At 39.6% G+C, this 17,791-nt stretch overlaps 1 protein-coding gene across 4 annotated transcripts in view; it reads right to left on the reverse strand.

Annotated features, from left to right (window-relative positions):
- NTN4 (netrin 4) overlaps nt 1–16,022 on the reverse strand; it is a 37,913-nt gene extending 21,891 nt beyond the window's left edge. For 3 of the 4 annotated variants that reach the window (XM_083366663.1, XM_083366661.1, XM_083366664.1), the window contains exons 1-2: nt 15,732–16,022; nt 9,833–10,362 (exon numbers count right to left, since the gene is read on the reverse strand). In XM_083366663.1, the coding sequence (XP_083222789.1) occupies nt 9,833–10,362; nt 15,732–15,777 (576 nt within the window). In that variant the 5' untranslated portion in view covers nt 15,778–16,022. Of the gene's footprint in view, nt 1–9,832; nt 10,363–13,819; nt 13,900–15,731 lie in introns of those variants that run through there. The other variant, XM_083366662.1, reaches the window with a different exon arrangement.
- Between the last annotated feature and the right edge of the window lie 1,769 nt (nt 16,023–17,791).

Raw genomic sequence — 17,791 nt, forward strand, 5'->3', positions numbered from 1 at the left:
TAAATTTCTGCTGAATAATGCTGCTGTAGTTTAGTTTCAATGTGCACTACAAATGTGAAATTTAAATAATCTTTTGCCATCATAGTCCTTATTGCTGAAGTAATATGTTCCAACAAATATGTTCCAAAAATATCTCAACATCATCTTAGTATATGTATTCTGTATTAAACTGCAGCAGCAGAAACATGTTATGTGTCCCATCCATTAAGGTCCGTCATCTGGTGGAACCCAGGAAGAAATATTTTTCTACTGTACCACCTGTCCTAGAGGATATCATTCCACACTCACCACCCCAAAAGATCAGATTGGCGCTGACATTGTTGGCCATTCACAAGGCTCTGAAAATGTTATGTTCAAGGTATGGGATTGGAGGATCAGTTGGAGCCTTAGAAATAATTGTATTGAAATGGTTGCATTGATGACTCTCTCTTTCTCTCTTTTAAAAAAAACAACACAGCAGCTGATTGATATTTTGAATTTTGTTTGTGTGTGTTTTTGTTTTTGTTAGCTACCCAAAGCTGCTTGTATGAGGCAGGTGGCCTTGTGAATTAAATAGACCAAACCAAATAAATAAGTTATGCAACCAAACATACTCTGAAACCTCAAAAGATTTAAGTCAGGCCATTATGTTTTTCTGAATCTGGCTGCAACTTCTGTCTCAGTTTTCCAGGATTTTTCACAGATAATAAATATGAAATGAATTGTTTCAACTTCTAACTGGTTCCAAGATTGTCATGTGACGTCTAATCACTTTTTAAAATCTAGCTGGAGATTCTTTGCTGACCAAGCATTGGCTTCCTTTTTGAACTACCAAACTTCCCTGAGAGACAGGGCCACTTAGGGTGGGGAGGGGTTGTAAGAAAAAAGAAAGGATTTAGGTAATTTACATTTCTGAAAGGAATGAATGCAGTGTGCTTTTGTCTATTCTGTCAGCATGCCAAATTTGGCAGCAGCCAATGTGACAAGAGACAGACACAACTGAATATTTAAATGCCAGCAAGCATGACTTTAGAATAGATCTTTAGAATATATCTAAGGGTTTTTATCATATAAAATAATAATAAAAATAGTCTGTTGGATACATGTAAGTGTGCCAATTTGTAAATCAAATATTTTCTTTTGGGTGTTTTGAAATGAGATATGTTGTATGTTGTAAGGAATAATAATGCTACTGTAGTTCTTCAGATACCAAGGGAGAAAGAAACAAGAGTGAGAATTGCATTGGGAAAACAATGCTCATGGGTTGTGTTGGAGCTGAGTAAAGGTTGCCTTAAGATATGGCAGAAATTAAGAGTTTTCTCAAACCGCAAGATGGTGGCAAATACATTCAATATATAAATAATAAAATAGTTTGGAACACAATAGAATTTTAGACAATTTCCTTTTTTGCTAAATGAAGAAAATTCAGTCTGATATTTTTTCAAGAAATAGACCACTCATGTTTCCTTCAATTAAAAATAATCTGCATTGTATGTTTCTTTGTTCTTTCTGCATTGTTTATTTTTTAAAAGCAGGTTTTAAAGGAAAAATAACATTGATACGTATAATAATTCATATAGATCCTAGTTTTATTAACCTCTATTATCTGCAGTTTATAAATTAAAGGGTAGTCAATCATAGTTAAAGTAGGCAATCATAGTTTATGGTTAAAGGCAAAAGAGCACTTATTATTTCAGACTTCATTTCAGTAATGAAAATAATTTGTAGCATTTGGCAGAATTCTGTACATACCATACTTTTCTAAGATTGCCATGCTAACCAAACCCTAGAAAATACACTAAAGCACACAATTAAGTTTACTAGAAACAAGGCATCAAAAAAGGAATGAAAGTACCTTGGCGTTCCTGCATGGGAAGGATACATATTTTCTTGCTGCATAGCTCCCATTTCCCATAGGCCCCACAAAGTACTGGTAATTCAAGATTAGGTGGACTGTCTCTATTACCAACACTGCCTGCCTATTTCCCACATTGCTTGCCTGGAGCTACAAAATAGGATTTCTGGCTGAGTGTTAAAAAGTTATCAATTTACTATTGCCTTTTCTGCAAAGTCCAGTATTCCTCCCTTGAATCACCACTACCTGGGTATTTTGCTAAACCAGGGGTGTCAAACTCAATTTCATTGAGGGCCACATCAGCATTGCGGTTGCCCTCAGGGGGCCGGGTGGGTGTGGCCAGGGTGGGCGTGGCCTACTGGGTGGGCGTGGCCAGCTCTACATCGTTCGCATCAAGGGTGCCTATGGGGGCCTGGGCAGGAGTGGGACAGATCTGAGGGTCTCTGGCAGAAGGAGGGTCTCTGGGCCAGGGCCAAGGCAGTGGAGGCCATCCATTCCCTCACTGTTTCCAGGATGGCTTCGTGGGCCACATGGAACCACTTCGCGGGCTGGATCTGGCCCCCGGGCCTTGTGTTTGACATGCCTGTGCTAAACAATTGTCTATCGTTTTCTGCTTTCTGTTATTTCAGGCAATGAAAATAACTGCCTCCTGAGTGTGTGCTAGTACAGGGCTTTTCAACCAGTAGTACGGGTACCACCTGTGGTACATTGGCACCTGGCAGGTGGTACGTGACCATCCTAGAAAAGTGGTAGCGGGGGAGGGGAATGAGCTGAACCGGTGGCAGCACCGCACAAGCCTGAGCGAGAGTTGGCTGGAGCTGCAAGGCTGTCAGGGCTCAGCGGAAGCGCCAGGATCAGTGCTTCTTCGGGGCTGTTGGGGCTCAGTGGAAGCGCCAGGATCAGCGCCAGTCTCCAGCTGGAGCTCGGCACTGATCCTGGCACTTCTGAACCCAGAAGAAGTGCCAATCAGCTGGAATGTTGCAGCATCTCCAGGGTCTTGTGATTTACATTCAGATGCTTGGCAACTGATTCATGTTTATGATGGTCACAGTGTACCAGAGTCATGTGAAGTGACCAAAACCTGCTGCAACCACCCAGCAGATGGGGGGAATAAAAACCAAACACCCCCTACCCCATCCCCGCTGCCAATCCTCAACAGAAATGCTCACAACAATGAAAACCTTAGACAGGAGGAAGAGTGCCGCTGAGCAGGCAGGCGTCTTGCTCGGCTGTGGCTTGGGGGGCACTTTTTTCAGTGCCATTGTAACTTTGAGCAATCACTAAGCAAACTGTTGTAAGTCGAGGACTACCTGTACTTCATCACTCCCCCCCCTTTTTGGGGGGGTCATCAAGTTTTTGACACCTTGGCAGGCAACTGGTGGTACTCCGATGTTGCCATATCCCAAAAGTGGTACAATAGGTGAAAAGGTTGAAAAGCCCTGTCTTGTGGCATGACAAGCCAAAATATGCCTGAACTGACCAGTATTATCCATACCTCCAGGAGGAAATGTCTAGAAGTGGCTGTTGCTTTTAATTTTCATATAAAAAATAATTGATGACAATAAAATATATGTGTGTGGGAAGCAAGCGAGGCTAAGTGTTTAAAATTAAATGTAAAATGTGGCTTTCCATATGAAAATGTAATTGTGGGCAATGTCCAAGTTGCACGGCCCTATTTCAAAGGTAGTTCTGCCATATGCAGTAGATCAAGAATCATGGACTTCTGTTCATGTGTTTTTAGCCCATTAATTGGACATTTCCCAAATTTTTGCAATAGTTCTAAGCAGTGCTTTTTTGTAAAAGAAAAAGGTGCCAGAACTCACACATGTCATCCAACCCGCCTACAAGGTTCCATCCAAAAAAGGTGCTGGAACTCCGTTCTGAGCGTTCTATGACAAAAAAAGCCCTGGTTCTAAGCTGAATACCCCACAGCTAAAAAAATTGGATCTTTCAAGTATTTAGTGGCATAAATTTCTCTTAGCCCTCCTTCATCATATAATCAGGAAACTCCAAAAACAGAAAGTCTTAAAGATCTCCGATGCCTTCCAGATGTTTTGAATTATAAATCCCACACTTCCAAACAGGCTTGCCATAATCAATGGTTATTTGACACATATATCATATCTTTACGTTACTCCTTGTTTCAAACTGTTCCTTTCTTGTTCTTACGACTGCTTAAATTTAAAAGATTTTTGTTTAAACAAAATATATTTTGTTTTCAGTTTTCAAGTTATTTAGTCTGGACTGCAGGCTACCACAGCATTCTATTGGACAATTCTTGTATTGATGTGGTCTACCACCATTCTGTTCCAGGAAAGGAACTTTCAATCACTCTCCTTCTTATGATTGAGTCTTAGTTGGAATATATTGTGTGTATGTCTGTATACACAAAGTACATAGAGAAAGAGTGAGAGAAGGAGAGATGGAGACAGAGAGAAAGGTTAAATTTATGTATACAAAATTAAATAAAGCATCAAAATGCATACATACACAAGCACACAAAACAAGAACCTTTAAAATAAAATTTGCTTTTGTGTCAGAATTTTTGCACTCTAATAATTTTTAGATCTTCTCTTTACCATATAAATGTGATTTATCATACTATTTACCATACTAAATGCACCTTCAGGAAAATTTCAGACATACTCTTACTATCTCAGAAAAAAGTAAAAAAAAAAGAATAATTAAGATGTAGAAATTTAAGACCTATGAAATTATACTAAAGGAACTGGGAATGTTTATCCATGAGAAAAGGAGATGAGGTGGGTTGGAGATTATTATATCACTCTAAATAGTAGAATAATAACATACAGAAGGTCAAATCTGATTCTCCATCATTTTGGAGTCCAAAACAAGAACCAATGGATTAAAGTTATAAAAAAGAAAATTCCAGCTGAATCTGTTTCAAATGGCAAGAGCAGTTTGCTTTTAGAACCATCCATCAAATCTGTTTTAATTTGAATCCCTGTATTGAGCAGAGGATCAAACTCAATGGCTCGAGTAGCCATATCTAGACTTTATGAAATTTGCTTTAAATATTTGTATGTAGTGCTATGCAACATTTCTGACTCAATTTCCAAAAGATGCTTCAGATGGCATCCATGTATTGTACACAGTATTGCTAAAGGTTTATTTAGAATCCTCTCTTTAGTTGATCTGGGGTATGTCCAGACAGATGACTGCTGATGCTAATAATTTTTTAATTTAATTTAATTTAATTTTAATTCCATTTATATCCCGCCCTTCTCCGAAGACTCAGGGCGGCTTACAAGCTTAGCAGTAGCCTTCATTCTATGTATATGCCTGCTCATTAGGGCTTTCACACACACCCCAAGTGGCATTCTTACAAAGTCAGCTTAATTGCCCCCAACAATCTGGGTCCTCATTTTACCTACCTCGGAAGGATGGAAGGCTGAGTCAACCTTGAGCCTGGTGGGATGCGAACCTGCACTAATTGCAGGCAGCTGGTGTTACTTAAGGAGGCATTAGCCCACTGCTCCACCAAGGCTCTTTTTCTTATTCTTCCTCTATTAGTCACAAACAGAATTGCAAGTACGGTATCTTTCAGTATTATAGAAACATATTCCATTTCTTCCAGGCACAAGATTATTTTGCAGGTTTATAAACTTCTTTAGTACTGTTTATAATCCCACTATGCATAAACTAGATTAATAAAAACTAAGAAAAACTGATAGATAAACTGCATTACATGGTAAAATATTTCTATGCTGGGGAACTATGAAAACCCATATAGGTTATTTGTTGTTATATTCTATCTCTACTAGCATAGTTCCTGTTTCTTAGTTGCTTTATGATCAAATGATGTATATGTCAGCTTTCTTGTAAGAAACATCTATTTCAGAGTTGCTGAGTCTGGATTTTATGCTATTGGAAATTTTTCTCTTGAAAATGTTGATAGAAATTTCATTGAGAACAGAATAGGAGGGTCCCATGTATTTGTAGATAGACTCAGTAAGGTAAAGGTAAAGGTTCCCCCGCACATGCGTGCTAGTCGTTTCCGACTCTAGGGGCCGGTGCTCATCTCCGTTTCAAAGCCGAAGAGCCAGCGCTTGTCCGAGGACGTCTCTGTGGTCATGTGGCCGGCATGACTAGATGCCAGAGGTGCAAGGAACGCTGTTACCTTCCCACCGTAGTGGTCCCTATTTTTCTACTTGCATTTTTTACGTGCTTTCGAACTGCTAGGTTGGCAGAAGCTGGGACAAGTAACAGGCGCTCACTCTGTTACCCGGCACTTGGGATTCGACCCGCCAAACTGCTGACCATCTGATCGACAAGCTCAGTGTCCTAACCCACTGAGCCACCGTGTCCCATTATAGACTCAGTACTTTCCTTTTAATTAGTTCTTTAATCTTTCTATAAATATTTCAATCTACTGCATTTTCAGAAGTGATTTTGTATCCTGCACAGGAAAAATAAAAATCACTCCCTCTACCTTGAGCTTTGAAGAAGATTTTAGAGCTTTAACAGCAAATATGAATGTTCCTCAGACAAGTTTCCTCCTTTATCCAAAGATTTATGTTCTTAGAGTCAGCAAGCCATTGTTATGTGTGGATTTTTGTCAGGTTAAAAAAAATGAACTTCATTCCAAAACTAAATGTAAGGGACTGAATGAGCAACTTTACTTTCTAGTTAGGACACAAAATCATCAGAAGATCCACAGAACAATCTCCTATCACTGAGCATCACACATGTACAAAACCAAAGGCCTACAAAATCATCACTGATATTATGCTTTTAGGGTAGCAATGTGAGTACAGAAAGATTTTTTTTATTAGTATTGTCCATACACAATGGAATAAACTAATATATTCCACTTACAAAATGTTTTAATAGTGAGACCCTTCAGATATTTCAATAGATTGTTTTGCCTATTTGCCTATTCAGTCCCTATTGTGGCTTCCATCCAGTCTATATAGATTTTGCACGAAGAAAATGAATTACATATTCTGTGATTCTCATTTTCCTAAGAATATTCCATAGCTTGACTTGGTCGATAACAAGTTAAGGCTTTTCTATAGTTAATAAAGCAGATACTGACTTCTTAATTACCCAACATGCATCAACAATAATATCCCTTCTTTCTTACAAAGAATTTAAACTTCTGGCATCTCCTTTTCCATATCAGGATGCTTCTAATCATTATTTTGCTAGCAGGTGAAGCAGTGTGATAGTTTGCACACTTTGTTAAAACGTTGTCCTTTCTTTGTCATTGATATGTGTTCTTCTCCAGATACGGTAGCTAGCTAATTTTTGGTTACTTGCCATAATTCTATAGATATTCTACCAATTCCTGTACCCTTCTAACTTGGTAATGACTAGCATGGTGATCTGACTTCATTTTTTTTAGTTCTTCTAAACCAGGGGTCAGCAACCTGAAACAGTGAAAGAGCCACCTGGAACCGGTTCCCTCCCAAAAGGAAAAACTGGGAGCCGTAAAAAATGTGTGCGCATGTGCGTACATGTGCGCATGCGCAGAACAAAGTTTGACTGAAGAGTGGAGCCAAGGCGAGATATGCACCTACCCTGCATATTTGAATTGATTGAACCTTTTTAGTCTCATTTTTTCATTTTTTTGGAGTACACATAGCAGAGGACTGGGAGCCACAGGAGACGGCTGAAAGAGCCGCATGTGGCTCCGGAGCTGCGGGTTGCAGACCTGTGTTCTAAACAGAACTTTTCTATTCCCTTCTGATACCCAAATTAAGCTGTTGCTAAAGTGATCGCCTACCTGAAGCATATTGCTGCTGCCCAACACAGATGCCTGGTGGACACCTGGGATGAGCTACATGCCTTGGGTGATTTCTGGGAGTACATATACTTTGCATACACACTCATGTGTCATAATAATGTGCATCTAAACCTAAAGAAAAATGAAACAATTCTCAAGTGGCACATTTTATTATAAAAAATATTTGTTATGGGGCTATAACAAACAAACATTGCTGTTGCAGTTGCTTTAATTACTGGATAAGCATCTTTCTTGCTAACAAGAACATGTATAGTTGATAACTGAGGCACTACAGAATATGCAGGTAGAAGTTCATACATGAATATATGCACACACCCATTTTCATATACATGTACTTCATAATAACATACAAAAGCAATCACTAAACAGTCATAGAAAATAAATGAAAAGAGGAGGAGAGGGGAGGGGGAGAAGGAAGAGGGATTAAAATTTTCTCAATGACTCTGAGCAGCTTATGAATAGCACATGGGAAAAATATAAAAAGTGAGTCATCTTGAATACTTTAAAATTGCAAACCTCTAAATTAGATCTTTAGCCTCTGCTTGCCTCCTGTTTCTCCTACTCCCACACCTGCAATGACCAAGAAGCCCCTAGATGTTTTCAAAGGCATCTCTTTTCTTCCCAAGTGCAGTAATTGCAAACAATCCATGCAGGACATTAATAGGGAAACTACTCTAAACTACTAAATGTGCGATTTCAGTGAAACCGATTTTTTTGCATTTCACAACCTCCTGATTATTAGGTGCAATGGGACATAGACAATTATGGATTTAGTTACTCATATCCACACTTTCTGTTTAAACTATTCTGATCTTGCACTCATAGTTGCACGAGTTCTCATTTAATAATCTGTGTGGTCCTGGGGGTTACCATGGCAACTGGGACTGCCAGGATTGACATTGTATTTTACAACCACATCACTTAGTGATGGAAATTCTGCTCCAATTGTCGTCACAACCCAAGAACTGGGTTAATTATATTCAGCTTGGACAGCAAGCTACTACATTGGATAATTCTCTTGCTGCTGTACCTGCCCATGTTTTTCTTCAGGAAAGCAAGGAACAATCATTTTTTCTTTTGTGAGCAGATACGTATACTTTGTGTGTTTGTGTATGTATATCCACATATGTTTGTGTGTGTATATATGACACATGAAACATACATAAGTGTATTACCCAGTCTATACTAAATAACTTGAACTCAGTTTATAAAAAAATAAGAGTACAGAGGAAAAGCTTATATTTCCTTCTTCTAGAAGTCTGTTTGTTATACTAGATCACTTGATTTTTTGTGTGATTTGTTTTGTATAATAATCAAAAGAACTTCAGATTAAATAGAGCAGCACATAATTAGCACAGCACAAATATCTTCATTAACTGGGATGAGTGGCAAACAAATTTAATAAATAAAATAAACTTACATCTATCAACCAGTTTGGGTCAGTTTTGTTACTAAGAGTGAGCCTACTGCTGCATTCATGATTAGACAAATAACTTCTTTAGTATAACTTCCTGACAAAAAAGAGGAATAAAATGGCAGGAAATCCCAGAAGGATATGTCTGAAGCTGGCTAATGTCAGGCATTCAGAGAATGAGATGCAGAATTTGATAACTACACTCTACTTACCAGTAATAAGTTGGTTGGTTGTTTATTTATTTATTATTATTATTATTATTATTATTATTATTATTATTATTATTATTATTATTACTAATTGTTGTTATTTTATTATATTATTATTATTATTATTGTAGTAGTAGTAGTAGTAGTAGTAGAGCAATTTGTTTTACCATAATTTTCTCAACGTTTAAAGAGAATGGGTGTCACTTGCAAAGAATAATAATAAAATACCCAGCTATAGACAAAGAAAACAAAGCTGGCAGGGCTTCAAAGCAAGCAGTATTGTAACTAGAAATATAAATGCATGAACAAATCTGTATCTTTTATCTTTCCATTTATTATAACAAAAACTGATATTCCTTTTTAAACATAGTACTTAGAAAAAGATTTCAGCAGGTGGCAGCAACTGGCCAACTTTGTCCAACATTTGGAACTTCACCAGAGTTGGACCTGCTTAATAATTGGATGGGACACTTCCCGGTAATATTAACATTGTAGGCTAGACTGGGAACTTCTTTACCTTTTACTGAAAAACAGAAACTGGAGGACTTTACAGTTTTCAAACAATATTGAATTGTTTATTGTCATGGATATCTTAATGAACTCACCTCTCCTCCAGTGCAGGGGAAATGGCTGGAGTATCTTGAAGTGCAAAGTGCCTCTTTCTTAGTTACATCATCATCCAACCTAAAGGTTGCTGAGCAGTTGATGGAAAAATACTTATAAGGCTTCCAAGTTTTTCCAAAATCCTGAGATCGCTCTAGGACCATGGCTGCTGGTCTCGGCGACTTGAATATCATGATCAAATGAGTGAAATAAAATTCAGTTTCCAAATTGAGTTGGATCTTCTCCGTCTGTACTCCTTGTGCTGATTGCCACCATGTGCGTGGTAATCTAAAAGATGAATCAACCATGGCAGAAGATGGATGAGCCAGATGCGTATTCATAGAGTTGCATTTGCTACACTTAGGCCACTTGCATATGAGGTCTGTATTTTCACTGTAGGAACAGTATAATTCTGTGAAGTTGTATCCACATGTAGTATCTGTCCACAATTTACGTCCATGAGCTAGGTTTCCCATTTGAGGATTGCATGCTTTCTCACAGCGAGACCCAGTTCCAAGTATACTACTCAATCCTAAATAAGAAAAAAAGCCTAAATAAAAATCATATGTATCCAATCCACAGTGAGATACTGAGTTTGTTATTCTTACAAAATAAGAAAGCATAGTTAAAAAAAACAATGGATGCATTATATTCTCAATCTCAGACCATCTCTATTGTATATCTAGATAGATAATAATAGTCAACTATTTTATAAGACTGTTTTAAGGAATATTGTGATAATTTTTGTTAAAAACATTGACCTTTGAAATGACTTATATCAAATGCTTTTACTAAGAAATACATTTGTCCAAAACTCTTGAAATATTCAATTTCATTGTAGCTAAATTAATTCCAGGCAGGTCTTGTTTACATGAATATTATTGCTCAGTTGTGCAGCACATACTTTTCATGTTCAAATATTAACAAGTATAAATCTCTTCTGCCACTTGAAGGGCCACTGCGAGTCAGTGACAATTATTTGGGAAAGAATGGATGACCCAAGCAACTTCTTGGGTTCTCATGCAAGCCTAAACATTACAAAATGATACACTGCACATTAATAAGAAATTACTAAAAATTATTAAATGGAAGATCACCATTAAACACATGTCAAGAATACATAGATAATGATAATAATATTGGCTGTTTCATGCCTAAGGCACCCCTTTTTCTTTTTTGACTTATAAAATGTATTTCAAACCTTTCTGTTTACATAAGCACTCAGTTAAAACAAATTTAAGAGAATAAGATCAATAGTTAACAGCAAATGTATACATATTATTTTCAGAGGCTGTCCACTCTAGCCATTTCTTCTCGTTCTTCATTCATCTTAGACATAGATGGAATGTTCATTTGCAATAAACTGTACTTATTTCTCAGGAAAAAAAACATGTTTAGTATCAAGTTTGGTTTCTATGTTGAAAAGAAAAATTGTCCTATTCTAGCTTAGAAGCAGACAGCACGCTTATGCCCACAAAAGTAAATAGGTACACCGGTAAAGGTCACATTATAATATCCAACTCTTTTCAAAGTGCTGTACAAACATTAACTAATCTGAGAAGTAAGGAAACATTTTCAGATGTGTTATCAGTTACAATTGCCATAAACTGTCTCAGTTAACATGCTGGCTGTTAAATTTTTCACTGTCATTATGCTACATAGTTCCTTTACCTGCTATATAACCAGGTTTACTCAGTGCTTTTTTTGCAAAAGAAAAAGGTGCCGGAACTCACACATGTCATACAACCCGCCTTGCCTATCCTACAAGGTTCCATCCCAAAAAGGTGCCGGAACTCCGTTCTGAGCGTTCTATGACAAAAAAAAGCCCTGGGTTTACTGTAGCAATTTGATGTCTAGATTTTCAGTCGTCCAGGTCATGGTTGTCCTGAAGGCAATTGGACTTCCATTGTTTTTTTTCCTGGAAGACATTTTGCTTCTCATCCAAGAAGAAAGAAAAGCAAAATGTCTTCAAGGAAAAAAAACAAAGTCCACTTACCTTTTGAAAAAGGGCAGCAACTTGATCTATTCCATTTTTTTGCAATCTAGCAAAGGAAAGAGAGAAACTAAGTAGCTTCATGCATCTCCCGTGAATTAAAATACGTCTTCCTGCAATCTGAGACACATGCAATCTTTTTTTTTTTGAAAAAGACTGCCTTGCTTTTTAAACTCGGATGTCTAATCCATACATGATTAGATAATAAAATACTAAAAACATGCAAAATTAGGCTTCATGGGTCTCGGCCAACCTTTTTTTTTAGAAAAATAGGCAGCAGGGAGTTCACAAACAAAGCAAGGAATTAGGAGAACAAACAGGAATAGGAGAGCTTTGTCAGAGAATTTAGCAGGAGAGGAAGAAGCTGTCTTGAGATGCCATCAAAAGGATGGCATCAGTGGAGCAATGGGAACCTGGAAGCTGTGTCCTATGTTTACCAGAAAATTATGCTAATTACCTCTGTGGCAAACACTAGCATTTTTCCTTGCAGAAGAAAAGGGTGAAAGAACTGGAGGCCAGCCGTTCTTTTTTATACACGTCAGGGATCGTGACAATCACAGCAGTACTGCACAAACAGCTTTCCACAAAGGCTGACAGAATGAGGCTTCTGAGGAGCAAGGCACAGGAGGTCATCCAGAGGCAGGGTCAATAAGGGAGCGGCACAAGAAGGAAGAAAGCACTTCAGTGGAGGGATGAGTATTCGGAGGATTGTGGCAAGAACGACTGCTTGAACATGGTGGACCTCCACACCATGGGGTTGATCAAAGAATGCAAACCTGGAAGCCAAGCACCATCTCCCTGAGAAAGTTCTGTTATTTCAGCCTTTCCAACTCTAGTCAACAAAGCCAAGAAATCCAACTGAAGCCTCCACTTGAGGAGGAAAAGAAGAGCAGTGGTGCTGGTGGTGAAAAAAAACCACTAGTATGCTAGATAGAAGAAGCTATAGTGAGGGGAACTCTGTGTTGGTGCACAAATTCAGAATATGAAAGAAAGATTACCAAGACTCATCGATCTGTTCACGATCCATTCCTGCTTATCCATGTGAGGTTAATCAATGCTGCTAAAAGAGGGTTGCAAGAAATTATGAAACTAGGCCAAAAAGATGAAGCTAAATGGATTGTAAGGAGTTTTTTTGCATACATAGTCAAGGAACAATAACGGAGAGAATATCTTGGAGGCGAACAACTGGCCATGAAAATGGTGTTTCTCAAGAAAGATTGGATTGTCTTCTTCAACAGTGAAATACTCTTAGATGGAGAAAAGTCTACCTCATAAAAATAGGAGGCAATTATTTTGCCAAGAACCTTGTGATTTTTATGCCATTAAGGTTCCTACGTCTCCTGATAAGGTGCACACGTGGCTACAGTGTTTTAAAAAAAGGAAACAAAAGCCATTTGTTCTATCTCTTAATTCAGAAGATTCTTAAAACAAATATAAAACTGAAGCCTTTTCCTTCTTGAAAAAAAGTAGAACTATATGTTACTGCATATGTTGACTGTGTCAAAAATCCTATATGCATAAAAATGGAAATACACATCAATTTCCACAATGGAAGATCTGATGGGAAAAGCAACAGAATTGGCAGAGATGGCAAAACTTGCTTTAATTAAAGAAAAGAACTTACCGGTATCCAGTTTGGATTCTATTTGGAAACTGCTTCTGGACTTTATGTTCGAAACAAAAAAATATTAAACTTTGATTTTATGCTTTGATGATTACATTATTTTGTTGTTATAGAAATGGCTAGTACTTATTAAATATGTAAATCAAAAGGTTGAGGTTGTAACTGTATTCTATATTCCATTGCACTGAAAAAGCTGTAAGTCACTGCTTTTTTTCTTTCCCTTTTACTTTGCATCTTTTCCCCTTCTCATCCTTCCTTTAATATCTGTTCCTAACTTTTCTATAATAAACTTCAATTAAAAAAGAAAATTCTAATCAGCTAATCACAACATTATGAAAAGCATTTTTTATATTAATTCCCTTTTTTACTTACTGCTTTTCTATTTCTCCCTTTTTTCTTCCTCTCTCAGTCCAAAGTTTATTGTTAAGCTGCACTTTGTTAGATTTTTATCCTGTGTTCAGTGTAAGAGCTTAAGGAAATGTACATATATTTGTCTTATTTTTCTCACAACAGTCCTGTGAGGTAGGCTGGGCTGATTATTTGTACAGGATACAGGATGAGTAGCATCAGACAAGACCCTGCATGATGTAGTACTGTAAAGGGATTTAGAGCTGATCTTGGGGAAGGTATGAGGGAGGAAATGTGGAGGAAAGGAGTTAGCCATTAATGAGAGCCTTTGACAAGAGATTACACAGAAAGTAGCATGAAAAAGAAATTTAAAATAACTCCACCTTGATTTTGTTTAGTATAAACAAAAAGAAAATAGAGAAATTTGGATAGGCTTTTCAGATTGATGCCAACCCTTTGAAGTAGGCCAGTGGAAGAAACACTATTGTTGTAGGTTATATTAACAGAATCTTTAAAAACTGTCCAAATTTTTCTCTCAAAGGAAAACCCAAGGTGGAATTAGTCTGAGTTTCTTTTTCATGCTTCCTTCAGTTTCAGGAGAGTGTAGTCCAAGTCCCTTAATTAATCCTTGCTGCACCTTTTCTAAATTGTGTTGCCTGGTCTGAGTATAAATAATGCAGCTGCATTAGCAGCTTTCCTATTTTTGTTTTATTCCTCAAATCTGTATGAGCTATTTTCCACTATTTAAAGTAAAAATGCAGCATGTGGCATTCATAAAATGGATATGAGTGCAAAAGTATAGTCCTCATGTATAAATATTCAGAAGGAAAATCAGTATGCAACAAATGCCAGCAGATCACACATATTCCAAAGAGTAATTCTCTGTAAATTCTTGAAATCATACCACTGGAATTACCTTAAGTATCTTTTTTCTGCTTCTGTTTAAACAATTGTACTATTTACTTAATGTGTGAAGAACTAAGTGTTTGTAGTAAATAAATTCTGTCATATTGCCACATAGTTATGCTGGTTAGCCTTTCTTTAATTCCACTTAAATGGCGCATTGCACATTTCTTGTTGATTCAGGGGAACTAATAAAGATCCAGGGCCATATGTTTAGCTCTGTGTACAATATACCTTGGATAGAAATACTGTTTATTACTGAGTGTAGATATTGTTGCACTCTGCCAGTGAATGAATTAAGATCGACAGTTCTTTTTTGGACAGAGGTTGTGCCTTTGAGTAAATGTTGACCTGATTGGGTTCTTGCAATTTACTTGGCAAGCATTTTCAGAAGTGGTTTGCCACTGCTTTCTTCCTAGGGTTGAGAGAAAGCGACTGGCCCAAGCTCACCCAGATGGCTTTGTATCTAAGACAGCACTAGAATTCATGATCTCCCAGTTTCTATCCTGGTGCCTTAATCACTATACCAAACGGGCTCTCTCCCATTACAATTAACACCCATTATTCCACCGTTTTTCAAGTGTGGAAGGAAAGCTGCAACATTCTTCTTACATTCGGCGATTTTAAAATTCCATTTCCTAAAGTCACGCTAAGTCATATACAAAAACGAGGTACGTTATCTGGGGGAACCATGTTAAGAAATTCGTCTTTTCTCTCTTGCACAACTCTAGCCCTTTAAAACGATTTCCTTCTCCAAGTCACACGCAATCGCTACCCTTGTTTAGAAAGCGACTTTCATCTCATTTACTTACAATACAAGCACCTCCGCTCTGAGTCCCGCCGAAGAAGGAACTCTGCGAGGGACGGGGGACGTTTTACAGATTGTCCCAAGCAAAGGAGGGAACACCCCAGAGTCAACCTCTCCCGGCAAGGAACCGTTTCCAAAAGCATCTCTTCTCTGCCATGGGCAGAGCTGCCAGGGGAAAAAGAGCGGCGCCCGGCACTCCCTCCCGCGGGCTCCGAAGACACCCACCTGCAGAGCAGCCCAGCAACACGAGGCGCCAGAAGGGACTCCCCATGGTGGAGCGCGGGGCACAGGGCAGGCATGCAGTCCGGCGAACGCGACGGCTGCCCTGGAGCCCCCCTTCCCCCCCCCGGATCCGGGCGCCGCTAAGGACGGCAGCCGGGCTCTTTCGCCACAGGCCCCCGGAGGGCGACGACCGGAGGGCCGATGGAGCCAAGCCGAACTGCACGTGCTACCGCGGGCATCTTTGGGCTCCTAGTCGTAACCGATCCCCGCCAGCCCTGCTACGAGTGGCGCCGCAGCCTACTTCTCCCCGCTGTGTGTGTGTGTGTGGGGGGGGGGAATCCCCGGCCAGGTGCATTAAGAAGAGGCGCCGACCCTCCTGTCCCGCCCCTCCGGCTCGTCTCCTCGTCCCGAGTGACAGCCTGCGAGGGGAGTGGCGGCGGCGGCCCAGGAGGAGGAGGAGGAGGAGAAGGGCCGCTCCCACCCCTCCCGCTCTGTCAAAGTGGGGTGTAGAGACCTCCATTCTCGTCCCCCGCTCGCCCTCGCCGCCTTCCCTCCCTCTCCAACCAGCGCGCCTCAGCCCTCCAGGGGGCCTGGCGCTGGGGTGGAGCAGGGAGCGGGCTGCCCGTGGCCCAGCGCCGCCCTCCCGGCTCTCTCCTCGCGGCATTGCTCAAACCTGCTGGCTTTTTCTTTTTTTTTTTTCTGCTGTCACTTCGCGGCACGCCAAGGTGCCTCAGCCGGGCTGGAGGCCAGGGGGAAGGGAGAGGATTTCGCCACCCCTTTCCTCGCCTTCTTTTTAGCTTTTTCAGCCCGCGACCTTCTTCCCTCCCAGCTTGCCTCCGAGGGCGACTTGCCTCGTAGGCACCGCGGCCATCTTCCCTGGAGGTTCTCAATCGGGAGAAAAAGCGGACCACCTGGGCCGCCTTTTTCTTTCTCTAATTGCTTCCCACACCATCTCCCTAACCCACCTCCATTTTTTTTTTAAAAAGTTCAAGAATTGAACTGATGTCTCCAGTTTAAATGTCAAAGATGGAGTGTGTAGACCCGACTGCATTGGTCATTAAGGCCGTTCATTGCTCGTTTTATACATAGTAAGTCGTGGGAAAATGTTTTAGTTTTTTTATCAATTAAATTTGCATAGCTGCACATGTCACCGCTCATCACTGCACATCAGCCACTACTCTGGTGGAAAACAATATATTGAAAGGTAAGATTTCCTCTGGCCTGTGGTGTCCAACTCCAGAGGGCCCTGGTCATCTCCATTTTCTAGCCAAGGGAACCAGTGTTGTATGAAGATTCTTCCATGGTTATGCGGACAACATGGCTATATGCCAAGGGACACAGAACATGGTTACCTTCCCACCAAATGGTACCTATTTATCTATTTGCATTTGTATGCTTTCAAACTGCTGGGTTGGCAGGAGCTGGGGCAGAAATGGGAGCTCATCCTGTCATGTTTGGGTCTTGAACTGCCAACTTAGGCTACTATGCCCCTATACAACAATACGATTCCACTAAAGGAAGGTTTGAAAAAAACTTTTGCTTTTATTATGAAATTCAATGAATTACTCTTTTGCAATAGGAGTCCACAAGCTGTGAATTGCAGTAGTCCCAGAAGGACTCAATTAAAAAAAAAGCTGATCAGGTTTGTACAATCAAAGCTGGAGTATTGTAGAAACTTGTTCCAGCTTTGCCTTAGTCTGAAGCAGGCCTTAGAAGAAAGGGTTGCTAATCAATAGCAATAGCAGGGTTGCTAATCAACTGCAAAAATAATCTGCCAATCAAAAACATGCTGTGACTGCTGAATGTTCTCCACCCATTGGCAACTTCTAGCATGACATGTAATAGTAGACCCATTCTCTTTGGATTATCTGTAGTGTACAGTATTTGTTAATAAAGTTCAGAATTTTCTCCACTTATTTTAAATGGCCAGCCTTTCAAAATAAGAAACACAGGGGCAGCTGAATTAGACTGCTAGTTAAGGATGTTGCTGGCTTGATCAGTACTTGCAGTAACCATACACATTATTTTTGCCCTTTTATAGCTTTGGGGCCCTTTTAGTACCC

This window comes from Vipera ursinii, assembly GCF_947247035.1.
Source record: "Vipera ursinii genome assembly, chromosome: 6".
Lineage (NCBI taxonomy): Eukaryota > Metazoa > Chordata > Lepidosauria > Squamata > Viperidae > Vipera > Vipera ursinii.